The 19,267-nt window shown below is 45.1% G+C and overlaps 1 protein-coding gene across 4 annotated transcripts in view; it reads right to left on the reverse strand.

The window, feature by feature from the left end:
• LOC144764006 (uncharacterized) overlaps positions 1-19,267 on the reverse strand; it is a 149,331-nt gene that overhangs the window by 50,924 nt on the left and 79,140 nt on the right. For 3 of the 4 annotated variants that reach the window (XM_078650133.1, XM_078650131.1, XM_078650134.1), the window contains 2 exons: positions 9,702-9,845; positions 4,722-4,871 (listed from right to left, as the gene is read on the reverse strand). In XM_078650133.1, coding sequence (XP_078506259.1) covers positions 4,722-4,871; positions 9,702-9,845 — 294 coding nt within the window. The remainder of the gene's footprint in view (positions 1-4,721; positions 4,872-9,701; positions 9,846-19,267) is intronic. The other variant, XM_078650132.1, reaches the window with a different exon arrangement.

A 19,267-nucleotide genomic window follows, 5' to 3' on the forward strand; every position in this document is an offset into this window, starting at 1 on the left:
CTCCACACCACTGGAATCATGCTAGCCGGGCTGATGAGAGGTGTTACCTCGAAACCGGGCCGGTCCTCGGATGCTTGTTTCCGTTCTGGGAAGGACATGGCTTTTGTAGTTCGGACTGGACTGTTCCCATGGGGCACAGGGTCAGCGCTGATTTGCATATCGCCATTGTCTAACCCAGGGTGGTGTGGAGTGGAAAAACGATGGATTTGGGCCCAGATCTTTGGACTGGGGTGAATGTGTGACATTGATCCACATTCTGTCCATCATTGTTGTGTTTGCAGGTACCGCTCTAAGTGTACTGGGGATGCTCAGACGTGAGTCCCAGGCCCTCCACACCACTGGAATCATGCTAGCCGGGCTGATGAGAGGTGTTACCTCGAAACTGGGCCGGTCCTCGGATGCTTGTTTCCGTCCTGGGAAGGACATGGCTTTTGTAGTTCGGACTGGACTGTTCCCATGGGGCACAGGGTCAGCGCTGATTTGCATATCGCCATTGTCTAACCCAGGGTGGTGTGGAGTGGAAAAACGATGGATTTGAGCCCAGATCTTTGGACTGGGGTGAATGTGTGACATTGATCCACATTCTGTCCATCATTGTTGTGTTTGCAGGTACCGCTCTAAGTGTACTGGGGATGCTCAGACGTGAGTCCCAGGCACTCCACACCACTGGAATCATGCTAGCCGGGCTGATGAGAGGTGTTACCTCAAAACCGGTCCGGTCCTCGGATGCTTGTTTCCGTTCTGGGAAGGACATGGCTTTTGTAGTTCGGACTGGACTGTTCCCATGGGGCACAGGGTCAGCGCTGATTTGCATATCGCCATTGTCTAACCCAGGGTGGTGTGGAGTGGAAAAACGATGGATTTGGGCCCAGATCTTTGGACTGGGGTGAATGTGTGACATTGATCCACATTCTGTCCATCATTGTTGTGTTTGCAGGTACTATTGTGGTGCAGCACCAATGCAAATTCCAAGCTGGAATTTACAAACACCACCCATATCAACAATTGGGTGGCTTTGCATGAGTTGTAAACCCATAAGTAACACAAGAAATCACATAGCCTGCCTTGCATACTTTGCGTCAGGGATACATTACATAAATGGAGCATGGCTATTACTGTTCATTCACCCATGTATTTTAATGCTGACACAGATTTTCTATATTTTCTAGCCTTACTCTATTCTTTGACCTCAGAGTTCACATGCAGATGATAATATAATGGGTTTAGTAGACTGAGCACTGACCTTTCTGGAAGGATAGGAGGAAATATGTTCAGTGTTTTCAAGTTTACTGAGTCGTGGCAATATGTCTGTTTGCCATTCTATGCTCCTAGTTAGAACATGATACCTAAATCCTATTAATTAAAAGCTAGATACACCTTAGTTGTCTAGCATATGGTACTTTGCTAAGTGCAGGAACTCAAAGTTCTATTAATCAGTATAAATATTCACAGTAAGTCATGCACCCAGGAGGTAGTTTCTCAATGATATAAAAGCGGTTTTAATGTCCAACAATTCCCTTCCAAGCATGTCCTAATTCTATTTTACTTTATGACCTTCAAATGCAGTCATGAAATATGTATAGCTAGTGGATTGAATCTGTTCTTAGCCATCCAATACATATTTTAGCTGATACTTCATAACCACAGATTTGAATGAGGTGTACGCACTGGACATTGAATTTCTCCATATCGGTGTTGCTGGTATGATGGATTGACGTAAGCCACTCCTCACCCAAGAAGGATGTGATACTACCCAGTTTTTGCAGATTTGCCGTCTGGCCAAGAGGATCAAATAATAAATAGGATTCCTCTGTGCAGGTGGAAAGTTAGTATTATACCCGGCATCTATTCCAAACAACATTATGAATTTATATTTTTTCTTGAAGACAGCAGACTTGACAGTAGAATAGAGTGCTTTTAGATACTTCCCATAGGATTTTGAACTCTGGAATCTCTATGTTACCGCCTGGATAACAACGCACACGACAGCAAAGAGCTCTTCAGCATCGTAAAAGAACTCTCCAACCCCAGCGCCAACAACATCCCGCCCCCACAAGAACTGTGCGACTCACTGGCCATCTTCTTCCACTGCAAGATCGCTGACATCCACGACTGCTCCGACTACGCCAGACTCCACCTCCCCTGCGAACTCCACCAGCGCCAACCACCTGACCTCCTGGTCCAACATCAACGACGACGAGACACGCAAGGTCATGAACTCCATCCACTCAGGATCTCCATCAGACCCATGCCCACACCACGTATTCAACAAAGCAGACGCAGCCATCGCACCCTAACTACAGAAGGTCAACAACATCTCCTTTGAAACAGCGACATTCCCGGAAAGCTGGAAGCTTGCCAAAATCAACGCCCTCCTCAAGAAGCCCAAGAACCTCAAGAACTTCCGGCCCATCTCCCTGCTCCTGTTCCCAGCGAAGGTCATCGAGAATATCATCAACATGCAATTGGATGGCCACCTAGAATACAACAACATCTTGGACCCGTCCCAGTCCTGATGCAGACGAAACCACAGCACCGAGACAGCCCTCATCGCCACCACAGACGACATCAGGCGCCAACTAGACAACGGCAAAACATCAGCCCTAATCCTCCTGGACCAGTCAGCCGCCTTCGACACGGTCCGCCATCACACTCTAAAGACACGCCTCCAAGAAGCCGGAATCCAAGAGAAGCCGCTTGACTGGACCACGTCCTTCCTCTCCGGCAGAACCCAGAGCGTCCGCCTCCCACCCTTCCGATCCGAAGCCACCGACATCATCTGCATTGTCCCCCAGGGCTCATCCCTCAGCCCGATACTGTTCAACGTCTACATGGCCCCCCTCGCACAAGTGGCCCGCCATCACAACCTCAGCATCATCTCCTACGCCGACAAAACCCAGCCCATACTGTCCCTCACCAAGGACCCACACATGAAGGCCGTCGCCGACTGGATGAGGAGCAGCCGTCTGAAACTGAACTCGGACAAGACGGAGGTCCTCATCCTCCGACCCACCCCTCAGCCTGAGACGACTCCTGGTGGCTGACCACACTGGGAACAGCACCAACACCCACCGACCATGCACACAACCTAGGATTCACCTCGACTCTTCCCTCTCCATGTCTAAGCAGGTCAACAGCGTCTCCTCCTCCTGCTACAACACCCTCTGCACGCTCCGTAGGATCTACAAGTGGATCCCGACCGAAACAAGAAGAACGGTGACACAGGCCCTCGTCAGCAGCAGACTGGACTACGGCAACGCACTCTACGCAGGAATCCCAGCCAAACACCTACGATGACTACAACGCATCCAAAACGCCTCGGCCCGACTGATCGTCAACGTCCCCCGCCACAGCCCCATCACCCCCCACCTGAGAGACGTGCACTGGCTCCCCATCGACAAGAGGGTCACCTTCAAGCTCCTCACCCACGCTCACAAATCACTCCACAACGCCGGACCAGCCTACCTGAACCGCAGACTCAGCTTCTACACCCCCACCCGCCAGCTCCGCTATGCCAGCCTCGCCCTCGCCGCTGTCCCCCGCGTCCAACGAACGACCTCTGGCGGCAGATCCTTCTCCTACCTCGCCGCCAAGACCTGGAACACCCTCCATACCCACCTACCGCAGACCCAAGACCTACTCGCCTTCAGAAGACTCCTCAAGACCTGGCTCTTCGAGCAGTAGCGGCACCCCCCTCCCCTCAGCACCTTGAGACCCTCACGGGTAAGTAGCGCGCTTTACAAGTACTCTGATTGATTGATTATTAATGATAGGTCTTATTTAGATTGACATTTTTAGTTTTGGTCAGTGTCCTATATCACATAGTTACTTCCATTTTTAGTATTGCAGCCTCTTATATCCATTCTGTGAATTCCCAATGTTCTTGGTCATCAGAATTTTGAGTAGCCTACCACAAGGCTGTCTTGAGTTATTTAAACCTTGAAATAGTTTCTTTAGAGTCCTCCAAAATATGTGTGCTACTGTTTGTTCCTTAATGTTTGTCGTATACTTTTCACTTCGATTCAGACGTCATGTCTAACATAGCACGCCTAATCTCTGGTTCAATCTATTGAATCTATTGAACAGTACCTTATTGAAAGGATCTAACACAATAGTGTGTTTTCTGATTTCTTGTGTGTTGGATTCTAGTTTGATACCTTTGTACCTAATCCAAATAATTTAATAAATATATAGATACATTTGAAATTGCACTAATTGCATCTTTGTCAATTGGCTACCAGCGGCAAGGCCCTGAACTGCACAGAAAGAGCTAGACTAAGATTATAATATATGTAAAAGTGCCAAGCAGAGATGCAAAGAATTGATCAGCAAGAGCGGAATAAATGTCACTTATTTATAGATATAACTTATCAAAGGTGTGAGTAGCCTGAAAAGGCCTTACAGTAACATGCCTTTAAAGAAAATTGAGCATGTGTTTTCATGTGTTTTCATCAGGATGCGCTACATTTATAACGTAGCAAAAAAGATCCTATAGGGCTAAATGGATATTTTCCCCCAAACAGTACAACAGAGATGAGTTAAGTAAATTCTGTTCCTTTTAAATGAGGCCCCCTTGAGATCTGGACGGGGATGAGGCTTAAAATCTTGAACACCTCTCTGTTGTTGGATCTTGAATACCTAGTGTAAGGACTTTGTTAATAGAAGTAGGACAAACAGCCTCTGAAAGTGATTCCAGATAAGAAAAAAGTGTGAACCCATACCTGACAGGGCTTTGACACACTGCACCCCGCAGCCGAATAAGCAGCACTTCTCATGTGCCTCGCAGTCCACGTCACTGCTGCACTGCGGTGGGGGGAGATAGCTGCACTTGTTCTCTTTTTCTGGATCAACTGGGCAAAATCCTGGGTTTTCTGCAACACAAATAGAGGCATGTGGAGAATGAATTATTTTTTTGACTTTGAACATCTGCAGCAAGTCCAAGATATCTATGAAATCTTATGTGTTTCTGTGTGTGCGTGTGTGTGTGTGTATATATATATATATATATCATCCACGGTGCAAGCAGCCGCCACACCTCGCTATGGCCCCTCCACTTTCAACAGTGGTCCGTGCTGGGCAGCGAGCCCAAATTAATTCAGGAAATCCACACCAAAGTCCTGTGCTAGGACGACATGAATCACAGACACAATCGGCGGTTTTCTTCAGAAAATTCCTTTCTGAAGAAAAACGCCGATTGTGTCCGTGATTCATATCGTCCTAGCACAGGACTTTGGTGTGGATTTCCTGAATGAATATATATATATATATATATATATATATATATATATATATATATCAGTACCAATCCCATTCTTTCACGAAAAAACGGGCCGACACATGCTCGGAGCTCTAGCAGTAGGCTTTTATTCAAAATTTCAGCGCACTCCAAATGTTCGGTGGAAACGCTTGGCAGACGCGTTTCAGCCTGTCAGCTTTCTTCAGTGCCCAGTTCCATCACATACCAGTTGTTACTACTGAAGGCGTGTTTCAAAAACATGGATGGTCCACACTGATTGGTCTGTAGATGTTAACCCATCCTCTTCAGTTTTCATGGGCACTACTCCATGCCGGGATTTCTCGCATACCAACGAAACTGGATCGTACAGTAAGGATCCAGTCAACTAGCGCAGTGGCTTCCCAGTCATACCGGTAGAGATATGCAACGATATCCCGCTTCATAAAGATCCCAAACAAAGTCACATCTGCCAAAGGCTCCTTACGCAGCACACGACTGCGTCCTCCCTCCCCGTATGTCTTCTCGACTCAGGTGAGTGTCCTTTCCAATACGGGGGGAGGGGCGCTGTGTTGTATTTTCATACGATACCAAAGCTTTAGCAGGTTATCACGGAGCTCCAGACCGGGAGGGCGTGCGGTAAGCGGTTCCTGCTGTTACCGCCTATACATCAGTACCAATCCCATTCTTTCATGAAAAAACGGGCCGACACATGCTCGGAGCTCTGGCAGTAGGCTTTTATTCAAAATTTCAGAGCACTCCAAATGTTCGGTGGAAACGCTTGGCAGACGCGTTTCAGCCTGTCAGCTTTCTTCAGTGCCCAGTTCCATCACATACCAGTTGTTACTACTGAAGGCGTGTTTAAATAACATGGATGGTCCACACTGATTGGTCTGTAGATGTTAACCCATCCTCTTCAGTTTTCATGGGCGCTACTCCATGCCGGGATTTCTCGCATACCAACGAAACTGGATCGTACAGTGAGGATCCAGTCAACTAGCGCAGTGGCTTCCCAGTCATACCGGCAGAGCCATGCAACGATATCCCGCTTCATAAAGATCCCAAACAAAGTCACTTCTGCCAAAGACTCCTTACGCAGCACACAACTGCGTCCTCCCTCCCCGTATGTCTTCTCGACTCAGGTGAGTGTCCTTTCCAATACATATTGGAATATATATCCAATATATATATATATGCACGTATTTCCAAAGAGGTAATGTCAACGCTGTGTCGTTTGGCAAATATCTTTTATTTGTCAGCTTAAACAAAAGTCAGACGCGTTTCGCCTGTCCAGCAGGCTTGCTCACTAACACCTTTTTTGTAAATAATTGGCCATTTTAAATTGTGCATTGCTTCCGTGTCATGTGCAAACTACAATAGTAAAGATTGAAGACATACTGGTAGTTCAATACACATTCTCACTTGGAATAGTCTGTTTTTCAAATCTTCAACAGAGGTTATTTGTTGAAAAGGCAATTCAAACTTTATCAAATGAACCCGCCCGCAATGAATGACATGCAAGGGAATAATGATGTTTCACTTTGGATTTCAGCGCATTGCGATGTGCGAGGCTGGCCAGGCGATGAGTTCCATCAATTTCAATCAACCGGTCAATTATACCTCCCTCCTTTCAAACATTCAGATGTAGACGGCATGGTGCCTACTGTTATTGTAATTGTAAACAACCTGATCATTTTTACAATTTACACTTTGCGTGCGCTTAAAACAATTGATTAATGCCCCAGTGGGCCATCAAATACTTTTCGCCTCCATGTTCCCTTACACACCTTGGGCAATATGCTCTTTACAATCGCATGACTGATCTCATCAGCGCGTGTGCACAAACCTTAATTCAGAATTGTACCAGTCAAGCCCAAGTGGGCATTGTAACCATTCCAAATTTCATATACACTCCATCATCTTTCGACTATGCCTTCTTTACTCTGGTGATCATTGTGATTATGTACATATTAAACAACAGGTAAAAATGTAATTTACATATTTAGAGCCCCGGAGAGGTGGCGGTCCCCGGGGCTGTGGGGTGCCCCCAGCTATTTTAATGTCGTCGAGCCTCGAGGGGTGGTGGTCCCCGGGGCTCAGGGGAGGCCTCAGAGGCCCCCCCATAATTAAACTTTTAAACTCGGGGTGGTGGTCCCCGGGGCTGGCCTTAGAGGACCCCCAGGGGGTGGCCGTCCCCAGGGCAGTGTTGGGGAGATTGGGCCCCCACACTTTATTTTTATAAACATGCTCCCTGAATTTGGAGGCTAATTATCATAGAAGCTTTGTTTTTTGTTTTTTTTATCGTCAGGATCCGGTCATCCTGCGCGGATTTTGCTGATTTAAAAAGAAAAAAAGGTTTTGGGCCTTGGGAGGTCCTTGTGGGACCCCCTGAACAGGCCTAGGGGGTCAGGGTGTTTCTACAGTGCCCCCTTTTTGCGTTTTCTGCGTTTATTTTATAGGTTTCTTGTGCCTCGGTTCTACCGAGGCACAAGATGGCTGCCAACACTTCCTGATTTGGATTGTTACACACAACAAAGCTAGGGTCAGAGCTGTTTTCTACCTGCACACTATTCCACTATATATAGTCTTTTATCAGTTACTCAGAGACCTGTGCGTATAGGTCGAGGGCATGACCCATAAACACCCTCTAAATAGTGATGCAAAGCATCACAAACAAATAGAAACACACAATGACCCGCACAAGGAAAATTATACTCAAATTGTAAATATTGCTAGCAATTCTCTGAACTTCAATTGTTTTATGAATAAAAAGTTTTTCTACACAACTCTCAAGACTTGGACTTCACCTCTTTTTGGAAAGCGTTCATAATATACATTTGAAAATTACTGTTGCATTATTTTGGCAATATTTACAATTTGAGTATAATTTTCCTTGTGCGGGTCATTGTGTGTTTCTGATTTGGATTGTTGACAGCCAATTAGAATACAACTCATGCACCGCAGGGTGCGCTTAGGGTGTTCGGATCCTGACCGGCCATAGATATATATGTACTTTTAAATGTCATTTTCTCAGGAACTACTGAACGGATTTACACCATTTGAGCAAAAGGCACAAGTCTGAACTAAGGACTACCTCTTTACCAAATTTGGTGTAATTCAGTTCAGCAGTTCGGCCTGTAGCTGCGTTGAAAGGTTCCTATGGAAAATTGCATGGGGAAAACACGTTTTGGGACCCCCTTTTTTCTCGGCCCCCGCTTGACGAATCACCCTGAGACTTTCAGGATAGGAGCGGACCGGAGCTGGCCATTAGTTTTGAAAATTTTGCTGGATAAAAATCCTTACGGTTTGGATCTCATACTTTCATACTCTTGTGACTCTACATGAGTCCTTGGTCTTCCAATTCTATAAATATTACCTAAAGGTGGGGTCCAAATCCCAATCTGTAAATAACACCTCGGGTGTTAGGCGGTTCTTAACCAAATAGCATCATCCTCCATTATATTACTATTGTTAATTACACTATACCCACAGTATATGTCTTGTTCCTCATGAGGTGCGAAAATTAAACCACCACTACCCTCTATAATTTGCTAATAGGGAAAGCTGTAGTAAGCCCTTGCATTTCGGGAAAGCTGTAGTAAGCTCTTGGTTCTAGGAACAGCTGTAGTAAGCCCCTGGAGCTGGTGCAAGTAAGCTCTTGGATCTAGGGGGAGATTGTCGTAAACTCTTTGATGTAGGGTGAGCCATAGTAAGCTCTTGGATCTTGGGAGGGTTGTAGTAAGCTCTTGGATCTAGGGAGAGCTTTAGTAAGCCTTTGGATCTGGTGCGAGCTATAATAAGCTCTTGGATCTAGAGAGAGCTGTAGTGAGCCTTTGTATCGCCAGACAGCTGTTGTATGCTCTTCAATCTAGGGAGTGCTGAAGTAAACCTTTGTATCTCAGGAGAGCTGTAGTAAACCCTTGGATCTAAGAACAGCATATCTCATGGGGCAGTAACAAGTCAGGGTCCGGAGGTTGTGTAACACCGAAGGAACACTTTGTCCATCGCACTGGAACTGGATTCCCCTGATTAGATTGTCTTCAAAATGCTATAAATATAAACAAAAAGATAGTAGGAAGAGACAGCACTACTGCCTTAGGGACGCTTTGTTCTCATGTAATCCTGTTATGGTTGCTAAGCAGACCAAGGACATAATATCCAGACCCTTTCTCTCTTGTGGATGTTGGAGTTACTCTGAAGATCCTGAATAGGAGCTCACTATAGTCATGACAGCCAGGAAATTAGACTCCACTCAGTCCCATGAGCTGCAAGTGGGTTAACATTCTTCAAATCCTGTGCCTGACCTGGGACTTCAGCTTTGATCTCGAAATTCAAGCACACTATTTCTGATCCCTTATCATGAAACAGCTCTTTCCCAAGGTCAAGCTTTAGAAAATGTTCGAATGGGTAATTCATTTAGCAAACCCCAACATGACTCCAACCTTACAAAATGTCGACCAAAACACACCTGAAGGATTGGTGCACCTTATCCCACACTGGGAACAGCATTTCTTTCTGCCTGGACAATCACGGTCATCTTCGCACTGCTGCGCAGGCAGTTGGAGCCCACACAGGGCTGGTGGTGGTGGGCATATTCCTGTTTTCACTGTAACTGAAAAAAAGTATGTTTTTTAATTTACATTATTATTTTTCAGGCACACTTCCAAAATATGATTGGCAGCTGGGAAGAGCAGAATGTTATTAATCCATCACAATTGATGAACAAGTCAAGTAAATAAAGTGCCTTTCAAAATACACAAGTATTTAAACAATTCATAATGGTTTGAGAGGTAACAAAAACAGAAGTGTGCACTTGATTATGAAAGGAGCAGGTTACAACATATTATGTGTAAGCAATTGGTTTATTAGTTGAGAGGAGTGGAATCCCCACTCAAATAATAAACAGAATCCTTGTCAGGGTGAACCACAAGTGTATCTAAATATAGCTGTGCTTAATCATCTGTTAGTCTGGCACAAAAGCATTTAGAATTAATTTAGAGGCAATGTATAAAGTACTGTTTTTATCACTTTAACAGTAATATAATGAAAACACACTAGAACAATCCCAAACCAATGAAAGAATAGGATAAAATGTAATAAATAAAATGTAACCAAAACAACAAAAATCCAATTAATACACCTGGAAATATGTGTTTTTAAAATTGTTGGTAAAAATAGCCCAGAGATGCACAAAGAGTCACACACGGTTATCTGACTATGCTGGACCAAGGGAAAGTCATAAGTTCTTTCCAGCCGCAATGAAGAAGGGGCGGAAGGATGGACCAGGTTCATCCATCTGAAGAGTTACCTTCTCAAGTCCTCATGAGCAGCTGGTGTTCACATGGGGGGCACAAAGAGGTCATTGTCAGCATGAGAAGCAAGTTGGGTGTCACAGACAGTTGCTGGTTTGGCGTGAAGAGCCGGTAGTAGCTAGAGCTTCATGTTAGTGGTCATAGCGGGCTGATGCTGTCAGCATGAAGAGCAAGTCTCACTGCAACTTTGCATTGGCGGTCATCGCAGGTGATCGCAGTCGGCACAAAGTGCACGTTTTGCTGGAGGTTCGTGCTGTTGGCCGTCATGGATGGTTGTTGTTCAGCAGCAACTTGTTTGCAAGGAGTTGGGAACCTCTGTATCTTAAACCTTTCGTCAGGAGGACTACACTCTGACGCCAACCAAGGTTTTAGGACCTGAGGGGCACCTCTTGGGAATCGGGACTCACTCAGGCAGAGGCCAGCAGCTGGGCTCAGGCAGGTCCTGCTAAGTCCAATTATTGCTGGTTAGCTGGGCAGCTGCAGGGCAGGCCTCTGGAAGCTTGGTGTGTCTCTGTAGCTCAAACGGGAGGTCAGACAACTGACACTTGTAGTCACGTCTTGGGGGCATGAGTTCAAGGCAAGAAGATCCAATTTTCTTTCTGATTTGCAATTTACACCACACTATTATAATTTGTGCGCATCGAGTTGAATCCACAGTGTATTCAACTCGATAGCCACACTACATTAACTATAACTCGCCACTCTACTATGCTATGTGTCCTCACAAAAGAGTTGATTTGTGATGTCATTAGTGTTCTTGGAAAAACTATTATTTTACATGGTATAAGGGAAATAATATAAAAGGGTGTAGTAGTGCATGGAGTAGGAACAAGTTATGTAGTGTCGCTACCGAGTAAAAGACACTGTGAATAGTGGTGGGCAAATTATAATCATTTCAATGTTTTGCGTAAATTATAACTTAAATGAATAAGTATAATTTATGAACTTTAATTTTTGTGTTCTTAACCTTTTTTTGTAGATAAAGAATATATCAGGCTATATTATTTTAAAGGTGGTGGATACGTTATAAATTTAAGGTATAACTATGACTGAAGAATTTCTACATGTTTGTGTATTTTAAGTGTGGAATGTATGGAAAGAATACATAAGGTTTTCCTGAATATAATAATGGTGTAACCTTTCATTTTTTTTATTGAGTTTCAATGTTTTTTTATTTTTAATAAAACTTGGTTTTAAATGGTAGAGTTTGCTATCAACTGATTGAGCGTAATTAAGTGGAGTGTAGCACAGTAGAGTGGAGAAGATTGTTTGCTGTAAAGTGTACTGTTGTAGAGTATAGTGTCATAGATTGGAGTAGAGTGGAGTAGAGTTGAATGTGGTACAGTGGAATAGCGCACATGCACGTGCACTTGCATAGAGTGGAGTGTTGTACAGTGGAATGGGGTAGAGTGGAGTGGTGTAGAGTAGAGTGGAGTACCGCAGTGTAGAGTAGAGTGGACTGGAGAAGAGTCAATTGGCATAGCAAAAGGTGGAGTAAATTGTTATATAGTGTAGTGGAATGTTGTATAGAACAGTGGTGTGAAGTGCACTAGAGTGGATAGGTGTAGTGTTGAGTTGAAAAAATTCTTAGAAATTGGAGCGGGTTCTTCTACAGTACAGTGAAGTGTTGTCCTGTAGATTGTTGGGATGTTTCGCACATGTGGAGTAGAATATTCTCTACAGGAGTGGCAGGACATAGAGTGGAGTAGAGGGATGTACAGTGTCGTGGAAGAGCATGTAGTAGAGTACAGTGTTGTATAGTAGCACAGAGTGTATTAGTGTCTTGTATAGAGTGGAGGTGCATAGAGTCGAGTGTAGTGGGATGGTGTAGAGAGGAGTGTTAAACATTGCTATACAGTAGGATAAAGTGTTGATCACTGGAGTAAAGTGTAGTCTAGTCCAGTGGAGCATAGTGGCATACAGTTGAGTAGCATTTTCTAGTGTACAGTGGCTTGGAATCAAGTAGAATGGACTGGCGTACTATACAGTGGAGTAAAGTGTTGTCAAGTGGTGTGGTGTGTGTAACAGAGGACTGGGCTGCTGTGCTGTAGAGTGTCAGAAGGTGTTGTAGAGTGGAGTACAGTAACATGCACAGAGTGGATTAAAGTATTGCACAGTGAAGTGGCTTGGAGTACAGTAGATTGCAATACAGTATAGTAGAGGGGGATAGGCTGTCGTACAGTTGAGTTACACAGAGTAGTGTACAATGGAGTGCTGTAAGTAGAGTAGTGAAGTACAGTGGAGTGGTGTCTGGTAGAGTATATTAACTCTAGGGTGGTATAGCGGGAGATACATAGAGTGTTGTAGAGTAGAATATAGTGTTGTACAGTGACATTGAAGTAATTTGTTGCACAGTGTAGTGCTATTCAGTGGAGTCTAGTGAAGTACACTGGAGGGGAATAGATAGTTGTTGATGGAGAATATTGTAGTGGAGTAAAGCATAGTGGAGTGGCATGGAGAGAAGTTGGGTAGAGAGGAGTGGGGTAGAATGAATTAGCATACAGTGGAGTGATGTAGAGTGTTGTAGCATACAGTGCAATAGCGTACAGTGGAGTGGAGTGGCGTACAGTGGAGTGGCATAGAGTAGAATACCATACACTGGAGTGCCATAGAGTAGATTGCTGTAGATTGGAATAGTGTACTGTAAAGTGGCATAGACTGGAGTGGGGCACAGTGGTGTTGCATACTCTAGAATAACATTAAGGAGAGTGACATACACGGGAGTGGCTACAGTGAAGTTGCACAGAGTTGATTGGCATAGAGAGGAGTGGGGTAGTGTGGAGTGGCATACAGTGGAATGGAGTAGAGGGGAGTGGTGTAGAGTGGAGTGGCATACAGTGGAATACCTTAAACTACAGTGTGAGGAGGAACTCACCGAGGTAGCCCCTTGGACAAACCATTCCGTTGTCCACCGAAGGATTGAGTCTGTCGGGCCGGCATCAGGAGTTCCAATCCTGGTTCTGAAACTCCATGCCGTCTTTCCGTGTCTCCGCAAAGAGCTGAAAGCCCAGACACGGAAGGGGTTGGAACTAACCCAGGAAGTAGATTCAATCCTCCAATGAAAGGCGGAGAGCGCGAGGAGGAAGGCGGGCAGGTCTGGAGTGTGGAATCGGACGAGAGGACGCCAGAAGAAGAAGCGGAGAACACTCAGCGGCAACAGACCAGCGTGACGGAGCCCCAGAAAGAGGACGGCGCAGAAGAGGAACCGGACGAGTCGTGGTGCGAGGACTGGTGGAGTCCCCCGGAGGATGCTGGAGAGCGGCCGTGACTCTGAAGAGTTACGGCAGGGCCGGTGAGTGGGGTGTTACAGGAGTCGGAGGGTGGAATACGGGGAGGTGGTAACCGGAGGGCACGGGACAGATAAAGTGTAACTTGTAGAGCATGCTGTGCAGTTTTTGCCGCATTTAATCCTGACATACTGGTACCTATCACCTGCCCTTGGCCGCATTTAGTCCTAACGTACTCGTATCTATTACCTGCTCTCAGTTAGTGATTCCTGTGTCCTAACCTACCGTATGAAATTCTGACTGGGTCAGAATACTCGGTTACGCATCCAAATAGGGTGTGTTGATCGATGCCCTTTTTGTTTTCTACTTTCACAGTTTTGTGCTACTATACCCTTTTGTTTATTGAATCACTGAACCCAAGACGACCCAGAAATGAGCACTGATTGGTGTGGTGATGGTGTATACCCCTTAGGGCACGTAGAATCAGTGTTCTGACGGCCCCTTTCTTTTTACCTCTTTTATGAGCCTCCGGGGAAATCCTGCAGACTCCGATGAAGAGGAGCTTGGAACGACAGCCCTAACAGCCCTACTTCAACAGGAAGAAGCGCCAGAAGAAGCATACAGTGACTCACGGACCTTTGTTTCCGCTGAACTTAAACCCATTATCAATAAACAACCTATTCGTAACTATCTTCAGCCTCCACGCCTGTTTATCCGACCTGCGCTCCCACATACAGTAGCATACGCTCAAATAGCATACAGTGGAGTAGTGTTGAGTGGAGTGGCGTACAGTGAAGTGGCGTACAGTAGAGTGTCATAGATTGAAATAGTGTACAGTAGAGTAGTGTAGAATTCAGTGTGGTATAGTGGAGTAGCATACAGTGGAATCATGCATTGTGGAGTGGCATACAGTGAAGTCCAGTACGGTGGAATGGCATGTGTTGAATAGAGTTAAGTGGTGGAAAGTGTGGTTGCATACAGTGGAACAGCGTAGGGTGGAGTTGGGTACAGCCGAGTGGCATAAAGTGGAGTAGTGTATAGTTGGTTGGCTTAGAGTGGAATAACGTAGAGTGAAGTAGACTGGACTGGCATAAGATAGAAAAGCATGCAGTAGAGTGGAGTAGTGTAGAGTGTAGTGTGGTAAAGTTTAAGAGCATACAGTGGAGTAGCATAGAGTGCATTGTAGTGGAGTAGAGTGGCGTTAAATGGAGGGAGGTACTGTGTAGTAGCATAAAGCACAACAGCATAGAATTGAGTGACATAGAGTGCAGTGGTATAGAGTGGAATAGTATACAGTGGAGTGTCATACAGTGGAGGGTCAAAGAGTATAGTGGTGTAGAGTGGAATAGCATACAGTGGAGTGGCATACAGTGAAGGAGTTTAGAGTGGAGTTGCATATTGTTGAACAGTGTAGAGCATTGTGGAAAGAGTAGTTGCTTACAGTAGAATAGTGCAGAGTAGGGTAGTGTAGAGTGGACTAGCGTGGAGTGCAGTGGCACAGAATGGAGGGGCATCGAGTGTAGTGCCATAGAGTAGAGTGACATAGTGTGCAATGACATAGAGTGGAGTGAATTAAAGTAGAGTGGTGTGGAGTGTAGTGGTGTTTTGTAGAGGGGCGTACAGTGGAATACTGTAGATTTGAGTGGCATAGTCTGAAAAGGCATACAGTGGTGTGGCATAGAGTGGAATAGCATAGAGTGGAGTGTTGCGCAGTGAAGGTGCATGCAGTGTAATAGTGTAGAGTCGAATGGCATGCAGTCAATTAATCAATCAGGGTTGGTAAAGTGCAACAACTGACCGGCAAGGATCTCTAGGTGCTGTGGGGGAGGGGGCTTCTCGTTTGATTGCTTGGGTCATCCAAAGAGCCAAGTCTTGAGGTCCTTCCTGAACTTGAGCAATGTGGGGGCGTGCCAAAGGTGGAGGTCATTTCAGGCCTTGCTGCGAGGTAGAAGGACTCTCCTCCTGTTTTGTAGATGGGTAGAACGGTGGCTAGAGAGAGGTCAAATGATTGAAGGTGTCTTGTGGGTGCGAAGAAGTAGAGGTGGTTGTTTAGGTATGTTTGTCTGGTGTTGTGGATGGCCTTGTATGCGTGAGTGAGGAGTTTGAAGGTTATTCTTCTTTCCACAGGTAGCCAGTGGAGATCACAGAGGTATTGGGTAATGTGGCTGTGATGGGGGATGTCTAGGATCAGTCTGGCTGCGGCGTTCTGGATGGTCTGGAGTTTGAGATGTAGTTTTTTGCTGATTCTGGCATAAAGAGACCTGCTGTAGTCCAGTCTGCTACTGATGAGAGCAGAGGGTGTTGAAGCAGGCCAAGGATACAGGGTTGATCTTGAGAATTATTGTGAGCAATGAGTCCAGTGTGATGCTAGCATTTCATGTGTGACCCCGGTCGAGGAGGGAGCAGATGTCATATGTGGCAACGAGTAGGGTTGTCTCGGTGTTGTGGCTGCTGCGGAATCCGGATAGGGAGATGTCCAGGATGTTGTTAGCTTTCATGAAGTTTACTGTGAATGGAAGCAGGGAGATGGGCTTGAGGTTTTTGAGGTCTGTCGGGTCTGTGGAGGGTTTTGTTGACTCTGGCATGTTTCCAGTCGTTGGGAAATGTGACGGTTTCAAGGGAGCAGTTGATTGTCAAGCGTATTGTGAAAGACGTGGGGTGGGCAGGGGTCTGAGGTTGCTCCAGAGTGGATGCTCTTCATGGTCTCCAAGGTGTCTTTTGTTGTGAGTGTTGTCCAAGTGAGAAGCTCTGTTGGGTAGCGTCGCTAGGAGGGGGAGCTGGAGTGGTGCGGAGGTCTTGGTTATCGAAGTTGTCATTGATCATCTTAACCTTGAGGTGAAAACAAGTTGCATAGTCTGTGGCGGAGGACTTGGGAAGGTGTGGCGTAGTTTGCTTTGCTGCATGGTTGGCAAATTCATTGCTGATGGGATTTCTTCTTTGTGGATTTGGTGAGTTGGTGGTGTGCTGTGGTGGCTGCTCTGTAGACGGTGCATGTTTCTGTGGTTTTGTTGTTCCTTCATGTCTTTTTTAGTCAACAGCAGGAGCGTTTTGGATTCTTGGAGTGCAGGGGTGAATCAGCTTGCTTTCTTGATATGTTGTCCTGCGGCTTTCTTGAGGGGGCGAATGTGTCAGTGCAGTTTGAGCTCCTTTCTGTAATCCTCAAAGGTTGCTATTCACTACAGTATATTCAAATGGGGTCCATGTCCCAGAATCATGTTTCCCTCGGGACGCCCCTAAGGGGCCTGATTGTGCTCACTCTGCCCTCATGATTATGTTTTCAATTCTTTTTCAGGACAAAGGGACCAAATCCATAAGCCTCGTATAAGCTGCCAAAACACAATGTTCAAGTTGTCAACAACGAATCAGGATTCACTAATCTGCTTCAAATTGGATACTTTGAGCATATCTGCTCACCAACTATCCAGATATCTATACTATATGAACTTTAATTTCTCAAACACTACTGAACGGATTTTAACCAATCACAAAAAGCATTCTTTCTGGACCAAGATCTAGCTTTCTGCCAAATATGGTGTCATTCTGTATTTTTCAACCCCCCCTTAACAGATCTCCCTGTACCTGTCCATTTACTAACTCGGCAAAAAAGTAGAGATTTGTTAAATTACGCAAAACTTATTGGCAACCCTATAAAATATTTTATTCAAAATTAAGTTGAATGCAGAGGCATTTTTTTACCATGGGGTGATCTCCACCATGGCGGCTAAACCGGGATCGGAACTGGATGATGATTTTTATGCTCAATATGATACTCCATGACCTGACACTTTAACTTACTTCAAAATAATAAGGTTGCTGGCGTTGAAGGATGGGAAGACTGGGATCAATCTGTTTTTCTGGGATTTCCAAACAAAAGGCATGCGATTTTTGACTTTGAAGGTCAATTTCCATAAATGCCGAAAGTTAATTCTACTTTAGCAGGTAATGCATCTTCCTCTTCATTGGATTCAGAAAAAGCAAACCTACCACGGTTATTCATTCCCTCAGACTGCCTCAATGGATCGGGAGAATCAACATCCCTTTTGTGGCTGAGACCAGAGCTGGGGGTCTGCGATGTCTGGAAAAACCCGGCAACAAAGTTAGGTGTAAAATAAAAAGCAACAGACTATGAAAACCTGACTACTGTATATCTGCTCCAGTAGGAGCCAGAACTTAACTATTTCACGAGGTTTGACTCTCGAGCATCCCAGACAAATGAATTCTAAATGTGGTTAAAATTGTTATTCTATTGAGCTACATCATCCTCACTGGAGTCACTATTCAGAACAAAAGACATGGTTTGAGGCCAATCACTTCTGAATGGAATTGATTTATTGATGTAAAACAAGTCACAGTTCCAGTCCCTAAAAAACAAAGAAAACAGGGGCATATTTACTAGCCCCTATCAGCACAGGAACGTCTCTTTTTTGATATTCCTGTGGCAATAAGGGCCTCGACTGATTTACAAGGCGGCCTTAAGCCACTTACCGTGGTTTAACACCGCTTTGTAAAAAAGGCACTCTTTCACGCTATACCCAGAGTGAAAGGGACAGCTAATGAGTTGTGCATTGGGCGTTCCACCACAACACCCTTGACGTTGTCCCATATTTCCAAGATATGGAGCAGCACCAAAGATAAGACCAGGAAATACTTGACCTTAAACAGGCGATACGATGAGAAATGTTTCATTTCTCCTCATATTTTGCTCTTTCCATTTTTGCTGCATTTAGTTCATGTTCCCACTCAGGCTGCATAGGAAACCTTAAAGAAATCCTCCTAGTCACTATCCATGCTATATTCTCTAACAGACCCTCATCTAAGCCAAAACCAAGCACTGGATCAGGGTGATTACCGCCAGAGAGTTGCCTTGCTGAATCGTGTTGGGTGAAACATTAGTAAATCTGGCCCTGATTAACTAACTTGGTGGGACCCTCTATTTATAGTATTACAGAATCACACATAACTCAAGAATAGAATGATGACAGCATTTTGTGAAAGCAATACTTCATTGGAGTTGCTGAGGGGCAGCAAATGCACAGGCACTGGGCCCCTCTTAAATTGCTACACGATTACATACAAATATATGAAATAGATCAAAATATCGCTAAACAAATCAATGTATTTAAGTTGGGGCTGTATGTTTCAGTCTGCCTGCTCTGCCTCGTTCTGAAGCAGGAGACAGAAGCCAGGAAGTAAATCAACCTTCTACAATGTGACGCAGGTCACAGGGCTTTCGGTTGTAAAGCTCTTCATTGCCATTGTGGTCTGTGGTGGTTTGCAACCTGTAGGCCTGTGACGTGATCAGTGTCACGGTTTTGGGCATCAGAGACTTCATCCCTGCGCGATTTCAGACATCTGTCATTCACATTCAAAAGATCCACCCTTTAGGCATACGTGGGAGTGGATGCAAGCAAGTCTGATTTGGTACCTAGTTCTCAGTAATGGTAAGTGTTAGACTACTAATCTCTGGTGTTATATATATTGTGCTTAGACCCCTC

This window comes from Lissotriton helveticus, chromosome 6 (assembly GCF_964261635.1).
Source record: "Lissotriton helveticus chromosome 6, aLisHel1.1, whole genome shotgun sequence".
NCBI classification, from domain to species: Eukaryota; Metazoa; Chordata; class Amphibia; order Caudata; family Salamandridae; genus Lissotriton; species Lissotriton helveticus.